The sequence below is a fragment of the Centropristis striata genome, chromosome 14 (genome assembly GCF_030273125.1).
Source record: "Centropristis striata isolate RG_2023a ecotype Rhode Island chromosome 14, C.striata_1.0, whole genome shotgun sequence".
Classification (NCBI taxonomy): Eukaryota; Metazoa; Chordata; class Actinopteri; order Perciformes; family Serranidae; genus Centropristis; species Centropristis striata.
Window position 1 is genome coordinate 34,949,274 of NC_081530.1, and position 21,016 is coordinate 34,970,289.

The 21,016-nt window shown below is 39.1% G+C and overlaps 1 protein-coding gene and 6 gene segments (V, D, J or C); 4 read left to right on the top strand and 3 right to left on the bottom strand.

Annotated features, from left to right (window-relative positions):
- Positions 1 to 575: 575 nt before the first annotated feature.
- LOC131984419 (Ig kappa chain V region 3381-like) lies at positions 576 to 1,170 on the top strand. The segment is given in 2 exon segments: positions 576 to 740; positions 848 to 1,170. Coding segments are annotated over 2 exon segments (414 nt in total).
- Positions 1,171 to 3,042: 1,872 nt separating this feature from the next.
- LOC131984926 (Ig kappa-b4 chain C region-like) lies at positions 3,043 to 4,814 on the bottom strand (the record flags this gene model as incomplete). The annotated part of the segment is given in 2 exon segments: positions 3,043 to 3,891; positions 4,781 to 4,814. Coding segments are annotated over 2 exon segments (366 nt in total), but the record flags the coding sequence as incomplete, so codon positions are not given.
- Positions 4,815 to 5,489: 675 nt separating this feature from the next.
- LOC131984892 (Ig kappa chain V region 2717-like) lies at positions 5,490 to 6,084 on the top strand. The segment is given in 2 exon segments: positions 5,490 to 5,654; positions 5,762 to 6,084. Coding segments are annotated over 2 exon segments (414 nt in total).
- Positions 6,085 to 9,156: 3,072 nt separating this feature from the next.
- On the top strand, positions 9,157 to 10,054 carry LOC131984420 (pro-opiomelanocortin-like; the record flags this gene model as incomplete). The annotated part of the gene is made up of 1 exon (XM_059349245.1): positions 9,157 to 10,054. A coding segment is annotated over one exon (597 nt), but the record flags the coding sequence as incomplete, so codon positions are not given.
- A 1,080-nt stretch (positions 10,055 to 11,134) lies between these two features.
- LOC131984421 (Ig kappa chain V region BS-5-like) lies at positions 11,135 to 11,628 on the top strand. The segment is given in 2 exon segments: positions 11,135 to 11,186; positions 11,294 to 11,628. Coding segments are annotated over 2 exon segments (387 nt in total).
- A 2,565-nt stretch (positions 11,629 to 14,193) lies between these two features.
- LOC131984915 (Ig kappa-b4 chain C region-like) lies at positions 14,194 to 16,196 on the bottom strand. The segment is given in 2 exon segments: positions 14,194 to 15,092; positions 15,982 to 16,196. A coding segment is annotated over 1 exon segment (261 nt).
- A 3,250-nt stretch (positions 16,197 to 19,446) lies between these two features.
- Positions 19,447 to 20,894, bottom strand: LOC131984918 (Ig kappa-b4 chain C region-like). The segment is given in 2 exon segments: positions 19,447 to 19,996; positions 20,643 to 20,894. A coding segment is annotated over 1 exon segment (258 nt).
- Positions 20,895 to 21,016: the final 122 nt, after the last annotated feature.

The following is a 21,016-nucleotide window of genomic DNA, read 5'->3' on the forward strand; positions in this document are numbered from 1 at the left end:
GGTCTCTGTTAGAAGATTTTACAGATAACATGGAAACTGATAACAGCAACACAATGACACAGATTTCCTTATGCACATTTATATACAATACAGTGTATTTATTTTATTTGCACATATATTAAATTAGCTCAGATTGACTTCATTTTAAATGTGTCTTTGGCTTCTCCAGCTACATACAATGTCTTTAACACAGAACACCTTAAAAACATATAAAACACAGTATAATATATATTCTATTGTACTAATGGGCAGCTAGCAGCCAAAGAGTCACACATATAATACATGAGAGCAAATACAATAAGTGTCTGATGCAGTCATCCTGTGATCAACACGTACATTTAACAGGTAATAACAGACTTTTATAGTTGTTCCAGTCGGCTCTTGGGACCCTGAATCAAACATTTTGATACCAAAGTTTATCAAGAAGTAAAACCAAATAAAAACTGTATTTAAACATCCTTAAACAAGACTCTGATGATGCTGATGATCAATGGATCAATCAGTTTATCAGAGTAATCCAGGTCCCTGTTGGAGTCAGTCAGAGCATTTCCATAGAGAGCCACTTTGCATCAGCAGCACCATGCTCCAGTGCTCTGGGAGACTTTATAGTCCTGAGAGTTGAACACTGGATGACTGACAGCTGTCCTTCATGACAACAGAAGCCACAGAAATCCTCCTCATCAAAAACATGACTTTGATCTGCGTCCTCATCTGGACTCTCCTCTGCTGCTGCTTCACAGGTAAAGTCCAGAGAATCAAACTCCTCTCCTCTATCAACATCCGTCCCTCTGAAATGAAGCCCACAAAACCATGACGCTGCTTTATGTTTCTGTCTCTGTGTCCTCAGAGTCCAGAGGACAGGTCACAGTGACTCAGCCTGGAGCAGTGAGGTCTGCTCCAGGAGGCTCCGTCTCCATCAGCTGTAGGACCAGTCAGAGGGTTTATAATGGGGACTTTTTAGCCTGGTACCAACAGAGAGATGGAGAAACTCCAAAACTGCTTATTTACCTTGCTAGCATTCATGAGTCAGGGACTCTAGATCGTTTTACAGGCAGTGGATACAACTCTGACTTCACTCTGAGCATCAGTGGAGTTCAGGCTGAAGATGCAGCAGTTTACTACTGTCAGAGTGTTCACTCTATCAACAGTCAGGATGTGTTCACACAGTGAAAAAGCGTCGTACAAAAACCTCCCTCAGTCAGCAGAACAGAAACTGAACTGACTGCTGCAGCTGGAAGCTACTGCAGAGACTGACACACTTCACTGGACACACACACACACACACACACACACTTGATTAACTTTTATAAATACACACAAATATATTTATATATCCTGAAATACCGCATACTCAATAAGTATGCTGAAAGCAAAACATGTCAAACTGAGGCACAAAAAGAAACAAGAGATGAATGTAACATGACTCAGTAACACTAACAGCATGTAGTGTCCAACTTAACATGTGTCAAGGTTAACTAAAGAGCTCAACACTAAATGATTGACCTCATCATCACAACAACAGCACATTGTACAAAAGGTTGGTCAGGTAAATAAGATCCTTCAGACTTAAAGTGAATAATGTGACACAGTGTAACTGTCTAACCTCACATGGGGATAATAAAGGCTCATAGAAACATTCTCTTCTACTTGGTGGGATCAAAACAGGCTGATACAACAAATATATTAAAACAAACAATAAATAAAGTGTGCATGTACCGTGAGGTAATGCAAGGGGCGAGGGGGAGGAGTCTGTCTCTGGTATCTGAGACTGGACGTCTCCATGGTAACTCATTCACACCAGCAGTAACTACAGATTATGGGGCTCATACTCACAGAGCATGCGTTAAAGAAATCATCTCCGTTAAAAGGAATTTGCGTTTACGTGTTATTATAGAGATAACTTTGACAGCTCTAAAAATAATATCACAATCCTAATTAGGTTGTATGTTTTGAAGGTACTTTTTTTTAGAAACACACTGAGAGGTTTAATTCAATGTGAACAAATAATGTATCAAAGTTAGACAGTAGTGGTTTATTGATGAGGGTTAGGCTCAGGACTGGGAACACTGGTCTCTCAGGGTCTCAGAGTTATCAAAGAATTAACGAAATACAATTTATTCAACTTTAAAACGACAGAAGTTGATTTTTTGGTTTAAAAACTCGTCTTTGATTAATTTGATATAACTTTATGCAGATGATACGCTGATATTTATTTCCAATATTGTGAACATTTCTTTTATTTAGATTTTTTTAGGACAGAACTTCAGAATAATTAATAGGTAACATTTAACAAGAAACTGAACATCACATCTTCAAGGTTATGAATTAGTTTGAGCAGAGATCTTTGGGATTCACTGTTGATATGGTCTCACAGTTTTAACTAGATTAATTAATTTACATAAAAATGGAAACAACAACTAGAGAATTGGTATTAAAAATATTCTAAAATGTACTCTGGACATACAGTTTTGGACTGGACTGTAATATCTTATACAGCATATGTCAAAGAAAAGAAGTCAAAAGACACCTAATAAACATAATGAAATCTTTATTGTTTTAAAATGTTGAAAGCATCAACAAAAGCAAGAACGTGCGAGAAAGAGAGAGTTACAGAGAGCAGACTGAGAGCAGTAGCAGAGTAAAAGCAGCTCTCACTCAGTCTCCATCTCTTCATTATGCTGAAATGCACGGCAGTAACAGGACAAAAAAACTCAAAAAAATAAAAGAGCACTTAATTAACAGCAAATATCTGAAAAGGTTGCATTGAACACCCTGTATTCAAATGCTGAATGAAACTTCTTGAACTTTTACAGAGGAGGTTTAACTTAGATATTTATCACCAGCAAATGGTTAACTTAGCACAATGAATGGTTTAAAGATGTTGAACACCAATACACAGATCTCTCTTATTGCTTTCAATAAATGTATGAATAAATTAATTTACACCACAGTGTACTTTTGTGAGAACAGATGTAACTACTCCTGTAGCAGACTACTGGTGTAAAAAGAACAGACTTCTAGCAAGTCTGGAATTGGATTATACATTTTTGGTGTGAAACAAAAAATGTATATGCTGATATCAATATTGAACAATTATGAACAATTGCCGATTGTAAAATGCCTCACACGGGGCCCCATTTATATTGGGAATTTAGGATTACAAATGAATGATAAGTGATCTTGGATAAAAATACAAATTTAATGACATTAACTTTACATATGGATCTTCAAAAGTATAAATTAGTTAAATCTGTTAGCTTTGTGATTTACCATTGAAATGGCTGCACCATGTCTACAGTCTAAAACTATTAAAAAATGTACTTCTTACGATTGTCAAGTTGGCACATTATTCTGATTCATGCTCCGAAAATATAACACATGTGAAAGAAAGGACTTCAAAAGACTGGTCACTTTTATAATAAACGATTGAATTCTTTATTGTTTGAAAATGTTAAAACTATCAACACAAGCAAGAACAAGTTAATGTTGAAACATCATGAGAGAACCAGAGAAAGAGAGCAGACTGAGAGCAGTAGCAGAGTAAAAGCAGTGAGTCAGATCAGGACTGGGAACACTGGTCTCTCCTCAGAGTCTCTGAGAGCGGAGTCTGGGAGCCCTGGGTGGCCTCACAGGTCACAGAGCCCACCTTCCTCCACTGGTCTGCAGAGAGCCTCAGGGTGCTGCTCCAGCTGTAGTGGCCGTCCTTCTCCAGCACCCCGGGGCTGCTGCTCTGCTCCCAGCTGCTGCTGCTGCTGCTGCCGTCCACCTTCCAGGACAGACTCCAGTCTGAGGGGAAGCCCTTGTTGGCCAGGCACATGAGCGTGGCCGTCCCCTGCTGCAGCTGCTCCCTGGAGGGGGGCAGCACCGTCAGGGTGGGGACGACTCGACCCACTGAGAGAGAGAGAGAGAGAGAGAGAGAGAGAGAGAGAGAGAGTTTGGGTGAGGTAAATTAATCTCTGTTCTGTCTCCTGAGGTCACAAGTTCTGTTGGTCTTCTTCAGATCAGATTAAACTGATCTTTTGTAGTTTCACTTCCCTCTCTCTGAGCTCAGTTGCCATGACAACGGACAAGCATCACTGCTGAACCATGACAGCAGACAGGTGTCAGTACTAAAGATAAAATATTAAACCCGGCCCTCTGTTACTGAACATTAAGATGGTTCAAAAAAATTCCTCATAATTACAAGGTTTTGCGTCTTTTGTATCTGCCTTTTTTTTTAAAAAACCCTTTTTTTCTTCCTTCTTTTACAAAAATCCTAATAAATGATTTGTGTTTGTTCTCTTCATGTGAGCAGAGATCATCACAGAAGAGCCAGGCTTCATTACTGAAACATTGAAATGAATACTGAGAAAGACTGAATTACTTGTTTAAACTTACAATTTTTACATGAAATGTATTGAATGGCCTTGAGAATGAAATAGACTATCACTCATTCACATCAAACACATGGAAATCAACAGAGTTCTGGAGCTATACATTTAAAACTTGAAACGAATACAATACAATTTAAATATCTTGATCTGCAATAGTGTTGCCTAGCAGTTTTCTTTGAATAAGAAATACAGAAAGATGTATACATTTAAAGTTTTCTATATAGTGCAGTGAAATGATTCATTGAGTGTATTTTAACCATCTTAAAGCCACTGTGAGACCTTCAAGAACTGCTGAAAATACACTAAATTTATAACATCAAGCAGAACATTGTACTAAGATCTACAGCTATAAAATTCAGAGAGAATACATGTGAAATTTAAATTATTTAGGATTCAAATGTACTTACAGTTAACTTCCAGTCTGGTTCCTCCACCGAACGTGTACCACAGTGATACAAACTCATTGAGCCGCCGTACAAAAACCTCTCACTGTAGAGAGACACGGCTCTCTGACTTTGACACAAACAAACTCACCAAGATAGGTCTCTGTTAGAAGATTTTACAGATAACATGGAAACTGAGAACAACTACACAATGACACAGGTTTCCTAATGCACATTTTTATACAATACAGTATATATATTTTAAAATTATAGACATTAAAATAGATTAGATTGACTTCTTTGTAAATGTGTCATTGGCTTCTCCAGCTAGACGCAATGCCTTTAACACAGAACACCTTAAAAACAGACGATACACAGTGTAATATATATACAACTGTACTAATGGGCAGCTAGCAGCCAAAGAGTCACACATATAATACATGAGAGCAAATACAAGAAGTGTCTGATGCAGCCATCCTGTGATCAACACGTACATTTAACAGGTAATAACAGACTTTTATAGTTGTTCCGGTCGGCTCTTGGGACCCTGAATCAAACATTTTGATACCAAAGTTTTTCAAGAAGTAAAACCAAATAAAAACTGTATTTAAACATCCTTAAACAAGACTCTGATGATGCTGATGATCAATGGATCAATCAGTTTATCAGAGTAATCCAGGTCCCTGTTGGAGTCAGTCAGAGCATTTCCATAGAGAGCCACTTTGCATCAGCAGCACCATGCTCCAGTGCTCTGGGAGACTTTATAGTCCTGAGAGTTGAACACTGGATGACTGACAGCTGTCCTTCATGACAACAGAAGCCACAGAAATCCTCCTCATCAAAAACATGACTTTGATCTGCGTCCTCATCTGGACTCTCCTCTGCTGCTGCTTCACAGGTAAAGTCCAGAGAATCAAACTCCTCTCCTCTATCAACATCCGTCCCTCTGAAATGAAGCCCACAAAACCATGACGCTGCTTTATGTTTCTGTCTCTGTGTCCTCAGAGTCCAGAGGACAGGTCACAGTGACTCAGTCTGGAGCAGTGAGGTCTGCTCAAGGAGGCTCCGTCTCCATCAGCTGTAGGACCAGTCAGAGGGTTTATAATGGGGACTTTTTAGCCTGGTACCAACAGAGAGATGGAGAAACTCCTAAACTGCTTATTTACTATGCTAGCAGTCGTCAGTCAGGGACTCCAGGTCGTTTTACAGGCAGTGGATCAAACTCTGACTTCACTCTGACCATCAGTGGAGTTCAGACTGAAGATGCAGCAGTTTACTACTGTCAGAGTGGTCACTATATCAACAGTCAGTGGGTGTTCACACAGTGAAAAAGCATCGTACAAAAACCTCCCTCAGTCAGCAGAACAGAAACTGAACTGACTGCTGCAGCTGGAAGCTACTGCAGAGACTGACACACTTCACTGGACACACACACACACACACACACACACACACACACACACACACAGACACACAATAGTCACTGGTTGAAGCTCACTGGTGAAATAAACTGATACTCATGCTGGAGGCCAACAGGATGAAACTGACAAAAGAATATTGTTAAGTGCCATGCTCTGTGTATGGTTTACTGCAGTTGGTTGAGATTAATAGCTTGTCTCATACATTGTATCCCTTATATTTCATGTCTGTAAAGGCTTGTGTGAGTGACAGACAAATGTTTTACATTGAGGCTAATTACTGACGTGTCTACATATTCATATATAATCTCTTTTTGTAGATCTCTTTTTTGAGTTGGAGCCAAATGCAGGAGAATGCAGCCAACTGGAACTTAATAAAGGAACTCTATATCCAAGTTTTGTGGAGACAAACAAAACAAACCTGAGTCCATTGAAAGTTTGGACTTAAATCCAAACTGATGTGATGAGGGGATGAAGTGCAGCTGGAGGAAAAGTGTGAATGTGAATGTGAATGTGCGGTGGCACCGCAACCTTTTGTTTGGCAGAAACTACTGTCTTTTATGCTTTTAAAACGTGTTTCATGTCTAAACTCATACTACACACAACTGGCATTATTTTTATAGTTTATGGCTCTCGGAAAATGGAAGGAAAATGCAGTTTTCCACCATCAATAACCCGTCGTAAATATGAGGGGATAGATTTTTTTTTTCATCTACTTTCATATTTTAGACTTCACCTGCGTACTGCTGCTTACTTGTGCAATGAAAGTATGTTGAAGTCTATATGTTTTGATGTTAAGATTGTATATTTTCTTAAGTCTATATATTCTGCTATTTCCACTATTTTTATATATATCGAATTTCCAATAAAGTACTTGTGATTCTGATTATGGAGCGCAGACATTTTTCACAGTTAACCTGCCTTAATCACTGTGTCAAAGTCCCGATCGCCGACCGTTTCCCCTTTGGTTTAACATGAATTATTATTATTATTATTATGGAGATGTTAACGCTGCAGGTGCACAGCGATCCATGACCACAGATCCCTCTCTCCGGAGAAAAAACGTGTGTGGGGAATCCTTCCAGAATAAGTCAGGTGTGGTGCATATTTGATCCCTTATGTGATGTTTAATTGGGACAACAAGTTAAGTGTGGCTTATAAACTGATGCGTAAAAATGATTTTGGCAGCATTACGCACTGGCAGCTCTAACGGCTCTGACCTCGCTCAATAACGGTGGCGTTTAGAAGGAGCGTGTTGAGGGACCTTCTGTCATGGTGCAGGTCTCTGATCCGGCTGGTTAACAGCCACAGTGACACCTTGTTGCTGATCCCACACCTGAGGCACTAAAAAGCACATTTTCCTGCCTCCACACCGGGGATCACCACGTCCACCTCGCTGCAATGGCAGTAAGTTGATTTGCCGTTGTTTTGTCGATAATCAGTGGGCATGCCGGCGATTTATAGTCATTTGCGTATTCATTTTGGGTAGGAGGCGGGGCGTTGCTGGTGGCTCGTGCATGTGCGCTCAGTTCCAGCTGGTTGGGATGTATCAAGGAAAAGTGCGCTGAACCTGGCGTAAGAACAGTTTGATACATGTGGAGGTGAGTTTGCGTACGTACTTTCCTAGTTTTGGGAGTACGCCATCTTTCAGTATGAAAGCTATACGCACTCTTTGATACATGAGGCCCCAGGACTTCAGAGGTTTAACCCTTAATAGGACACTCATTGAAATACTTGCAAATTCCAAATTTCAACCCAAGAGAATATTGGAGGATATTAAATACAGCCAGAATGTGTAAAAAACAACAACATATGGACCCAGGGGAGGAGGGTAATATTTTGAGGAAAAAAATTACGAGATTAAAGTGGCAAATCTACGAGAAAAAAGTTGCAGATTTATGAGATTTAAAGTGGTGAATCAGTGAGAAAAAAAGTTGCTTTTTTTTCATTTTTTCTAGTAAATCTGCAACTTTTTTCACACAGATTTGCCACTTTAAATCTCTTAAATCTGTGCTTTTTTTTCTTGTAGATTTGCCACTTTAATCTAGTAAATTTGCAACTTTTTTCTCTCCCGGGTTTTGTACTTTTATTTTTATTCATACTTGGCCCTAATATGCCGTCATAGTCAAGTTCTCCTGGTACAAGTCACTGAAGAATAACTCTGTTTGTACGACTGTTCCTTGCAGATTTTTTTTTGTAAATTTTTCCTTTTTACATTGGAGGTCCAGGTCAATAAAGTTAATATTATTATATTATTATCATACTGGTTGGTAGCCTGATCTTTGCTAATTAGCTGGAAGAAATCCATGTGGTTCTACGACCAAACAGAGAGACATAGGGACCATTTAGATATCCACTGAAGTTACCAAATATAGTTCTTCGCCAGATAAAGGGTTAACTATGGACGTTTGGGTGAGAGAAATGCTCTATTTTTTATTGTATATCATTATATAAGGTAAAAAAGGTGCTATCATGGGCACATTTGAAGAACTTAAAAACCTGGAAGTGATTGTTAAAGACTCTTTGGATTCACGTTGAATCCGCATCAATTTAAATGGATTCCACCAATGAAGGTAAGGCTTTTTATTGTAAAAGGACAGCATAAGGGAAATCATAGTCAATAATGATGAATGTTACTTGCAGTATTGTGATATAAACAACCCTTGGTTTTGGCAAAATAAATTAGACCAGGGGTCTCAAACTCAAATTAGCTGGGGGCCGCTGGAGGCATTATCAAAATGACCAAAAAACCCCACAAAATTACAAAAAAAAAATTAAAAAAAGACACAAAATTCCAAAAAAAGACACAAAATTACTAAAAAAAAAAAAGACACAAAATTACAAAAAAAGACACAAAATTACAACAAAAAAATTACAAAAAAAAGACACAAAATGACCAAAAAAAGACAAAATAAAAAACCTAAATTACTTGAAAAAGACACAAAATGACCCGATAAAGGGTTAATATAACTCCTCTGTCCTCTTCTCCTGCAGGAGTGCATCCAGCTCTGTCGCTCCGACCTCACCGCGGAGACACCTGTAATCCCAGGCGACGCCCACCTCCAGCCTCCTCCTCCATCAGACCCAGAATCTCTGCCTCCTCTCTCTCTATTATCCTCCTCCACCTCTTCTCCTCAGGCCAAGCGCTCCTACTCCATGGAGCATTTCCGCTGGGGGAAGCCCGTCGGGCGGAAACGCCGCCCGGTCAAAGTCTACACCTCAAACGGCGTGGAGGAAGAGTCGGCCGAGCTTTTCCCCGGAGAGATGAGGAGACGGGAGCTCGCCGGCAAGATGATGGCGGCGGCGGCGGCGGCGGCGGGGGACGAGGAGAAGGAGCAGGAGGTGGTGGAAGAGGAGCAGCAGCAGCAGGAGGAGGAGGAGCTCCCCGGTGACGTCCACGAGAAGAAAGACGGCACGTACAAGATGAAGCACTTCCGCTGGGGCGGGCCGCCGGCCAGCAAACGCTACGGCGGCTTCATGAAGAGCTGGGACGAGCGCAGCCAGAGGCCGCTGCTCACGCTCTTCAAGAACGTCATCAACAAAGACGGACAGCAGGGAGAGAGAGAGCAGGAGCAGTGAGGGAGGGAGGAGAAGGAGGAGGTAGATAGATGGATGGATAGAAGAGGAGCGGGACAGACAAGTGGCCAACAAGTTCTCCAAACAAAATAAGAAATACGTCGATTTTAATCGACCAAAAAAAACGAGCATTTCTCCGACTCCTTCATTGGCAGACAACCCTGTCTCCTAGAAACTACATTTATATATTCTTCTTATTGTCTTTGCATTAACATGCTGGTGAGAAGCTAAATCCCCACAGTGTTTTACTCATTATTGATTAATCTGACAATTACATGACTTGACTTGTCTCATTGTCTTATGCTGTACAAGAAACAAAAAAAATGTCCAGTTTATAATAAAAAAAAGCAGCAAAATCTCCACAATTGAGACTCTAAAGCGAGAAATTCTTTGGCAATTTTTTGCTTTACTAAAACAAGGAATCAGTGGTTGCCGTACAAGATGCAGGACTTGGATACCAGTGAGTCTGTGTGTGATTAGGTTGAGGGAAAGATCACAGTTTGAGTTAAATGTGTCACACTGTTTTGACTTTTATCTGTAGAATAATTCTGGCCATTTCATATGTTTTTTTCTGTGGATTTCTCACTGATTATATCTGGACGAGGCTCATGTACTTCTTTGCACCAATCAGGATTCAGCATTCAATTTGTTTTTCAGTGTGAAACTGGAATAAATTGCTTATTTAGTCCTCATTATATGGTATAATGTTGGGGACATTTTTTTTTTTTTTTAGATTTGGGCTTCAACCCTCGCAGCTTCATCGGGCCTTTACAACACATTTGCTGTTGTAGATAAATAATGTAGTTTATAAAAGTAGATTCTAAGAGAAACGGTCACAGCAACTATGTTTTTTCTACTCTGGCACCTCACTGGTTCAGGCAACTAAAGGCACGTGGGGAAAGAAAATTGTTGTTATGTTTAAATCTTGACTGTCAGAAGGGAAAATAATTGTTAATACTTTAGCCAAAATCCTTTTTTTTTTTTTTCAAAAGTTAACAGCTTCACCCAAAGAGATCGGTCCTGAAATGAGAGAGAAAAAGAGAGAAGATGATGTTTTATATATTGATGCATGTAAATGACTGTAAATGACCTGAAAAAAATAAAGTTATTTGCAAGCATGAGTTTTTCTGTCTGTCTGTCTGTCTGTCTACTGTTTTAGTGAGCAGTAACATAACATTTCCACAAGAGAGCAGCACTAGTTTACAAATATCAGTTTCAATGAAGACAGCAACAGTCAGAGCGTTTCCATAGAGAGCCACTTTGCATCAGCAGCACCATGCTCCAGTGCTCTGGGAGACTTTATAGTCCTGAGAGTTGAACACTGGATGACTGACAGCTGTCCTTCATGACAACAGAAGCCACAGAAATCCTCCTCATCAAAAACATGACTTTGATCTGCGTCCTCATCTGGACTCTCCTCTGCTGCTGCTTCACAGGTAAAGTCCAGAGAATCAAACTCCTCTCCTCTATCAACATCCGTCCCTCTGAAATGAAGCCCACAAAACCATGACGCTGCTTTATGTTTCTGTCTCTGTGTCCTCAGAGTCCAGAGGACAGGTCACAGTGACTCAGTCTGGAGCAGTGAACTCTGCTCCGGGAGGCTCCGTCTCCATCAGCTGTACGACCAGTCAGGATGTTTTTTCTATTGGTGGGAGCTACCATCATTTAGCCTGGTACCAACAGAGAGATGGAGAAACTCCTAAACTGCTTATTTACTATGCTGACACTCTTCAGTCAGGGACTCCTGATCGTTTTACAGGCAGTGGATCAGACTCTGACTTCACTCTGACCATCAGTGGAGTTCAGGCTGAAGATGCAGCAGTTTACTACTGTCAGAGTGATCATCAGATCAACAGTCAGGAGGTGTTCACACAGTGAAAAAGCGTCGTACAAAAACCTCCCTCAGTCAGCAGAACAGAAACTGAACTGACTGCTGCAGCTGGAAGCTACTGCAGAGACTGACAGTCTTCACTGGACACACACACTGTACACACACACACACACACACCAGTTTCACCTAAACATTTCCCCAGGTGGAAAAAAAAAGATTTAGATAGTTGGTGTCATCTTTCATTCTCTCTAACATGAAAAACATCAACAAACCCTCCCTGTCCTCACTAGAATCACTTAATTTCTGTTATATTGAACAGGCTGACTACTCTGCCCGAGGTATTATAAGGTCCTTAATGTACAACCATATAAATACGAGGATCATTTCTCAGCAGTGTGGGTGAAACAGCATGATGTGTTGAGGACAGCTACAGTTCACTGCCTCTGTGTGTTTCGTATGTGTCCTCCTCTCTGCTCCCAGCTGTTCAGAGGCCAGTGTTGATCAGTGGCTGTCCAGGCCTTTCAGAGACACTGACACGCCGGCAGCACAATGAAGATATCACTGATTCTACCGCTGCTCACCCTGGGACTCCTTGTTCAGGGTGAGACTCTCTTCTGAAAACTTTGCTTCAGGATCAAACCAGGTTCACCACAGTGATGTTCTGCTGTGATGGAGAAACATTTACCTTCTTCCATCTATTCTCCATCTGAGAGAAACTCTACTCTTCTGTTTGGATGTTAATCATCATTCTCTGAGCCTCATTTGTCTCATTAACCTTACTACTGTTATTCATGTTTGCAGGGTTCACCAGGAGACATCATCCTGACTCAGTCTCCTGCATCTCAGTCTGTTGTTCTGGGACAGACTGTCTCTATCACATGTGAAGCCAGTTCAGCTATCAGTACCTCCATTCACTGGTATCTTAAAAACCCTGTAGAATTCCCCAAACTGACTTCACCCTGACCATCAGTGGAGTTCAGACTGAAGATGCAGAAGATTATTACTGTCAACAGTCTAACAGCTTCCCACTCACATAGTGATACAACGCTGGACAAAAATCTCCCTCATATAGAGAGGAACTGGTCTGACCCAGAAACTACAACACTAAATTAATTATGGACAGAATGTCAGTTCCAGCCTGAAAACAATTAACATTATTGTAAAGAGATAGAATCACACATGTATAATTCCAGCACCTATAATTAAAAGTCTAATTATCATTATAATATTTACGTTTCATGTTGAAAATCCCATAAAGTTTAAATTGAGGCCATAAAAACAAAAAATGTTTGCTCTTACAAGACAAAATGTATTCACACTGTTATAATCTTCAAAATAATGCTGATACATTATACTGTACTCAACATTTGCAAACAGTCACATGAAGTTAAGTCAAACTAAATATCACAGAATAATTAAGTAGAGAGTAAGACACTGAGCGTGATTTAAAATCATCGCCTTAATTTACATGAATCAAATTGATTTAACCCTTAATCAAACTCGGTCAATTTGTATTAAATGGATCCTCTAATTTAATTTTTTCCATCAACACATGACAGCGAATATGCTTTTAAAATATGTTCGGAGTGATCTTATTTGATCAAAAGTTCTTGATGCAATGAAATTTCCTCGCTTTAATGTCAAGACTTTTTCTGCAGATGATAGGTGAATTATTATTCATAACCCTAAAAATCTATATCATTGAATTCAGATCTTTATAATGTTTTACAGGTAAAATATAACAGCTATTGCAAAATTATTACTGATAACATAGATTTGTGATTACTAAAAGTATATTATAATAAATAAAACTGGAACCAAGACTCTCCATAACCTTAAAACCATTTAAATTGAAATGTTATCTGAAAAAAGATTTTTACTGCTTTTACTCGTGTGTGTACGTCTGACTTACGTTCCTAATAAATTTCAAAGAAAGGAAGTCAAAACACATGTGACTTTTATATAACGCACGATTACATTTTTTATTGTTTTAAAAGTTATGGAACAATTAACACAAGCAAGAGTTGTTAAAAGTTAAAAGGTATATAATCCAGGATTTTCCTTTATAAAAAAAATGAAAAATACAGCTTCATACAATCTTCACTCTCAATAATCACTTATATCACCAGAAATCACTTATATCACCAGAAAAGTGTATCTTTTGTCCTGAGGCTTTGAATATAGCTACAAAATATATATTGGTGAAAGGCCAAAGTTCCAAAACTCACTTCCAAATAAGTTAAAACCTGGAATGACCCAGAGAGGTATGGGTCAAGACTAAATGTTGTGATTACAAACCTAAGCAATTCCTGAAGAGTATGACTTTAATGTTGCGCTATCATGAGAGAAGAGGAGAGTTACTGAGTGCAGACTGAGAGCAGAAGCAACATTTAACAACTAAACATCACATCTTTAAGGGTATGAATTAGTTTGAGCAGAGATCTTTGGGATTCACCATTGAAATGGCCTCACACATTTTACCTAGTTTAATTAATTTACATACAAATGGAACAACAATTCAAGAATAACCTCTTATGACCACTTAAAACTACTCTATATATTGAGTATATTATATATGTCAAAGAAAGAAAGTCAAAGACATTTTATAAAACACATAATAAAATCTTTATTGCTTTAAAATTTTGAAAGCATTAACACAAGCAATAATGTGTGAGAAAGAGAGAATTACAGTGTACAGAACTATTACCAACTGTACGATGCCTCGCACGGGGCACCATTTATATTGTATCATAGGATTACAAATAAATGTTGAATTATCTTGGGTAAAAATACAAATTTAATGACATATTAAATTGACAAATAGATCTTCAAAAGTATATATTTGTTAAATCTGATGGCTTTGTGATTTACCATTGAAATAGCTGCACCTGCATCTGACGTCTTAAAACTATTAAAAATGTATCTGGAAAAAATGTAGTTCTAACGATTGTCACTTTGCCACATTAATCTGATTCATGCTCCTAATATATAACACGTGTAAAAGAAAGGAATTCAAAACAATGGTCACTTTTATAATACACGATGTAATTCTTTATTGTTTGAAAATGTTAAAACTATCAACACAAGCAAGAACAAGTTAATGTTGAAACATCATGAGAGAACCAGAGAAAGAGAGCAGACTGAGAGCAGTAGCAGAGTAAAAGCAGTGAGTCAGATCAGGACTGGGAACACTGGTCTCTCCTCAGAGTCTCTGAGAGCGGAGTCTGGGAGCCCTGGGTGGCCTCACAGGTCACAGAGCCCACCTTCCTCCACTGGTCTGCAGAGAGCCTCAGGGTGCTGCTCCAGCTGTAGTGGCCGTCCTTCTCCAGCACCCCGGGGCTGCTGCTCTGCTCCCAGCTGCTGCTGCTGCTGCTGCTGCCGTCCACCTTCCAGGACAGACTCCAGTCTGAGGGGAAGCCCTTGTTGGCCAGGCACATGAGCGTGGCCGTCCCCTGCTGCAGCTGCTCACTGGAGGGGGGCAGCACCGTCAGGGTGGGGACGACTCGACCCACTGAGAGAGAGAGAGAGAGAGAGAGAGAGAGAGAGAGAGAGAGAGAGTTTGGGTGAGGTAAATTAATCTCTGTTCTGTCTCCTGAGGTCACAAGTTCTGTTGGTCTTCTTCAGATCAGATGAAACTGATCTTTTGTAGTTTCACTTCCCTCTCTCTGAGCTCAGTTGCCATGGCAACGGACAAGCATCACTGCTGAACCATGACAGCAGACAGGTGTCAGTACTAAAGATAAAATATTAAACCCGGCCCTCTGTTACTGAACATTAAGATAGTTCAAAATATTACTCATAATTACAAGGTTTTGCTTCTTTTGTATGTGACTTTTTTTAAAAACGCTCTTTGTTTCTTCCTTCTTTTACAAAAATCCTAACAAATAATTTGTGTTTGTTCTCTTCATGTGAGCAGATCTCATCACAGAAGAGCCAGGTTTCATCACTGAAACATTCAAATGGATACTGTGTAAGACTGAATTACTTTTTTAAACTCAAAGTTTTTACATTAAATATATTGAATGGCCTGGAGAATGAAGTTGAGTATCACTCATTCACATCAAACACATGGAAATCAATTGTTCTGGAGCTCTACATTTAAAACTTGAAACAAATACAATAACATTTAAATATCTTGATCTGCAATAGTGTCACCTCGTAGTTTTCTTTGAATAATAAATACAGTAGGATGTATACATTTAAAGTTTTCTCTATAGTGCAGTGAAATGATTCATTGAGTGCATTTGAACCATCTTAAAGACACTGTGAGACCTTCAAGAACTGCTGAAAATACACCAAATTTATAACATCAAACAGAACATTGTACTGAGGTCTACAGCTATAAAATTCAGAGAGAATACATGTGAAATTTAAATTATTTAGGATTGAAATGTACTTACAGTTAACTTCCAGTCTGGTTCCTCCACCGAACGTGTACCACAGTGATACAAACTCATTGAGCCGCCGTACAAAAACCTCTCACTGTAGAGAGACACGGCTCTCTGACTTTGACACAAACAAACTCACCAAGATAGGTCTCTGTTAGAAAATTTTACAGATAACATGGAAACTGATAACAACACATTGTCACAGATTTCCTTATGCAGATTTATATACGATACAGTATATTTATTTTAAAATGACAGACATTAAATTAGCTAAGATTTACTTCATTGTAAATGTGTCTTTGGCTTCTCCAGCTATATATGATTCATCTAACACAGCATTTCCTAAAAACAGACTAATATATATACAACTGTACTAATGGGCAGCTAGCAGCCAAAGAGTCACACATATAATACATGAGAGCAAATACAATAAGTGTCTGATGCAGTCATCCTGTGATCAACACGTACATTTAACAGGTAATAACAGACTTTTATAGTTGTTCCGGTCGGCTCTTGGGACCCTGAATCAAACATTTTGATACCAAAGTTTTTCAAGAAGTAAAACCAATTAAAAACTGTATTTAAACATCCTTAAACAACACTCTGATGATGCTGATTATCAATGGATCAATCAGTTTATCAGAGTAATCCAGGTCCCTGTTGGAGTCAGTCAGAGCATTTCCATAGAGAGCCACTTTGCATCAGCAGCACCATGCTCCAGTGCTCTGGGAGACTTTATAGTCCTGAGAGTTGAACACTGGATGACTGACAGCTGTCCTTCATGACAACAGAAGCCACAGAAATCCTCCTCATCAAAAACATGACTTTGATCTGCGTCCTCATCTGGACTCTCCTCTGCTGCTGCTTCACAGGTAAAGTCCAGAGAATCAAACTCCTCTCCTCTATCAACATCCGTCCCTCTGAAATGAAGCCCACAAAACCATGACGCTGCTTTATGTTTCTGTCTCTGTGTCCTCAGAGTCCAGAGGACAGTACACAGTGACTCAGTCTGGAGCAGTGAGCTCTGCTCCGGGAGGCTCCGTCTCCATCAGCTGTAGGACCAGTCAGAAGGTTTTCTATAATGGCTACCACAATTTAGCCTGGTACCAACAGAGAGATGGAGAAACTCCTAAACGGCTTATTTACCGTGCAAGCACTCGTGAGTCAGGGACTCCAGGTCGTTTTTCAGGCAGTGGATCAAACTCTGACTTCACTCTGACCATCAGTGGAGTTCAGGCTGAAGATGCAGCAGTTTACTACTGTCAGAGTTTTCACTGGATCAACAGTCAGGATGTGTTCACACAGTGAAAAAGCGTCGTACAAAAACCTCCCTCAGTCAGCAGAACAGAAACTGAACTGACTGCTGCAGCTGGAAGCTACTGCAGAGACTGACACACTTCACTGGACACACACACACACACACACACACACTTGATTAACTTTTATAAATACACACAAATATATTTATATATCCTGAAATACCGCATACTCAATAAGTATGCTGAAAGCAAAACATGTCAAACTGAGGCACAAAAAGAAACAAGAGATGAATGTAACATGACTCAGTAACACTAACAGCATGTAGTGTCCAACTTAACATGTGTCAAGGTTAACTAAAGAGCTCAACACTAAATGATTGACCTCATCATCACAACAACAGGCACATTGTACAAAAGGTTGGTCAGGTAAATAAGATCCTTCAGACTTAAAGTGAATAATGTGAGACAGTGTAACTGTCTAACCTCACATGGGGATAATAAAGGCTCATAGAAACATTCTCTTCTACTTGGTGGGATCAAAACAGGCTGATACAACAAATATATTAAAACAAACAATAAATAAAGTGTGCATGTACCGTGAGGTAATGCGAGGGGCGAGGGGGAGGAGTCTGTCTCTGGTATCTGAGACTGGACGTCTCCATGGTAACTCATTCACACCAACAGTAACTACAGATTATGGGGCTCATACTCACAGAGCATGCGTTAAAGAAATCATCTCCGTTAAAAGGAATTTGCGTTTACGTGTTATTATAGAGATAACTTTGACAGCTCTAAAAATAATATCACAATCCTAATTAGGTTGTATGTTTTGAAGGTACTTTTTTTTAGAAACACACTGAGAGGTTTAATTCAATGTGAACAAATAATGTATCAAAGTTAGACAGTAGTGGTTTATTGATGAGGGTTAGGCTCAGGACTGGGAACACTGGTCTCTCAGGGTCTCAGAGTTATCAAAGAATTAACGAAATACAATTTATTCAACTTTAAAACGACAAAAGTTGATTTTTTGGTTTAAAAACTCGTCTTTGATTAATTTGATATAACTTTATGCAGATGATACGCTGATATTTATTTCCAATATTGTGAACATTTCTTTTATTTAGATTTTTTTAGGACAGAACTTCAGAATAATTAATAGGTAACATTTAACAAGAAACTGAACATCACATCTTCAAGGTTATGAATTAGTTTGAGCAGAGATCTTTGGGATTCACTGTTGATATGGTCTCACAGTTTTAACTAGATTAATTAATTTACATAAAAATGGAAACAACAACTAGAGAATTGGTATTAAAAATATTCTAAAATGTACTCTGGACATACAGTTTTGGACTGGACTGTAATATCTTATACAGCATATGTCAAAGAAAAGAAGTCAAAAGACACCTAATAAACATAATGAAATCTTTATTGTTTTAAAATGTTGAAAGCATCAACAAAAGCAAGAACGTGCGAGATAGAGAGAGTTACAGAGAGCAGACTGAGAGCAGTAGCAGAGTAAAAGCAGCTCTCACTCAGTCTCCATCTCTTCATTATGCTGAAATGCACGGCAGTAACAGGACAAAAAAACTCAAAAAAACAAAAGAGCACTTAATTAACAGCAAATATCTGAAAAGGTTGCATTGAACACCCTGTATTCAAATGCTGAACCAAACTTCTTGAACTTCTACAGAGTAGGTTTAACTTAGATATTTATCACCAGCAAATGGTTAACTTAGCACAATGAATGGTTTAAAGATGTTGAACACCAATACACAGATCTCTCTTATTGCTTTCAATAAATGTATGAATAAATTAATTTACACCACAGTGTACTTTTGTGAGAACAGATGTAACTACTCCTGTAGCAGACTACTGGTGTAAAAAGAACAGACTTCTAGCAAGTCTGGAATTGGATTATACATTTTTGGTGTGAAACAAAAAATGTATATGCTGATATCAATATTGAACAATTATGAACAATTGCCGATTGTAAAATGCCTCACACGGGGCCCCATTTATATTGGGAATTTAGGATTACAAATGAATGATAAGTGATCTTGGATAAAAATACAAATTTAATGACTTTAACTTCACATATGGATCTTCAAAAGTATAAATTAGTTAAATCTGTTAGCTTTGTGATTTACCATTGAAATGGCTGCACCATGTCTACAGTCTAAAACTATTAAAAAATGTACTTCTTACGATTGTCAAGTTGGCACATTATTCTGATTCATGCTCCGAAAATATAACACATGTGAAAGAAAGGACTTCAAAAGACTGGTCACTTTTATAATAAACGATTGAATTCTTTATTGTTTGAAAATGTTAAAACTATCAACACAAGCAAGAACAAGTTAATGTTGAAACATCATGAGAGAACCAGAGAAAGAGAGCAGACTGAGAGCAGTAGCAGAGTAAAAGCAGTGAGTCAGATCAGGACTGGGAACACTGGTCTCTCCTCAGAGTCTCTGAGAGCGGAGTCTGGGAGCCCTGGGTGGCCTCACAGGTCACAGAGCCCACCTTCCTCCACTGGTCTGCAGAGAGCCTCAGGGTGCTGCTCCAGCTGTAGTGGCCGTCCTTCTCCAGCACCCCGGGGCTGCTGCTCTGCTCCCAGCTGCTGCTGCTGCTGCTGCCGTCCACCTTCCAGGACAGACTCCAGTCTGAGGGGAAGCCCTTGTTGGCCAGGCACATGAGCGTGGCCGTCCCCTGCTGCAGCTGCTCCCTGGAGGGGGGCAGCACCGTCAGGGTGGGAGGGGCATCACCTAGGAGACACCAATCAGATTAGAGGAGGGCGGGACCACACAGCTGTTAGTCAACCAGCAGACACTTGGACACCTTTCCTGTGTGAGAGTTGATCTTCTCCTTTAAGGAGTTTCTGTCAGATGGTTTCTCTGCTTCACTCACTCACACATTGTTTCACTTCCCTTTAAGAAACCTCTCATGCATATCAGCACAGAGAGAATCATCGTACAGAAAGAGCTGAAATACATCAAACTACACTGGAAATAAAACAAGCAGGCAACATTTTTAAACTCTTATCAACAGCATGTAAAACCTGAACTACACATGATATAAGTTCTTAAATTCAACATGAATAAATACAGAAAATAAACTGACAGCAACTAAATGTTTTTCATGTGGATTTCAGTTATTATTGAATAAACTGTTCAAATGATTTGATGAAAAAAAACCCTGCAACAACACATGACAAAATATAAAGATTATTAAAAAATTGTATCTCCAATCTTTATCTTTGTTCAATGTTAATTCATGAAGATAATTCAACATAACAACAGTTATCATTGTGGAGGAAAAATTAAACATCAAACAACATAATTAAATTAATTATGCAATGTTTTAATAATAATCTGTGCAGAAACTTTTTTTTTTAATAAACATTTGACTTACTTCCAACATCCAGTCTGGTTCCTCCACCGAACGTGTACCACAGTGATACAAACTCATTGAGCCGCCGTACAAAAACCTCTCACTGTAGAGAGACACGGCTCTCTGACTTTGTCTGACTGAACTAAACCTACAAGCCCTAAAGATGCAACATTACCACTGAAGATGGATATAATGATTCATCCTGTGGTTTTAAATGCTATTTTCATTAAAATTAGTTTTTGAAGTTATGTTGCTGAAGTAAATTTTTTCTCTGAGTGCAAAATCTTTGTCAAAAACTCACCAATGAAAGTGATAAACAACTATCTTTTTCCTGGACAGTGAAATATATATAAAACAGAAAGACAGATGGCTAGAATTGTTAAAAATGTAAGATA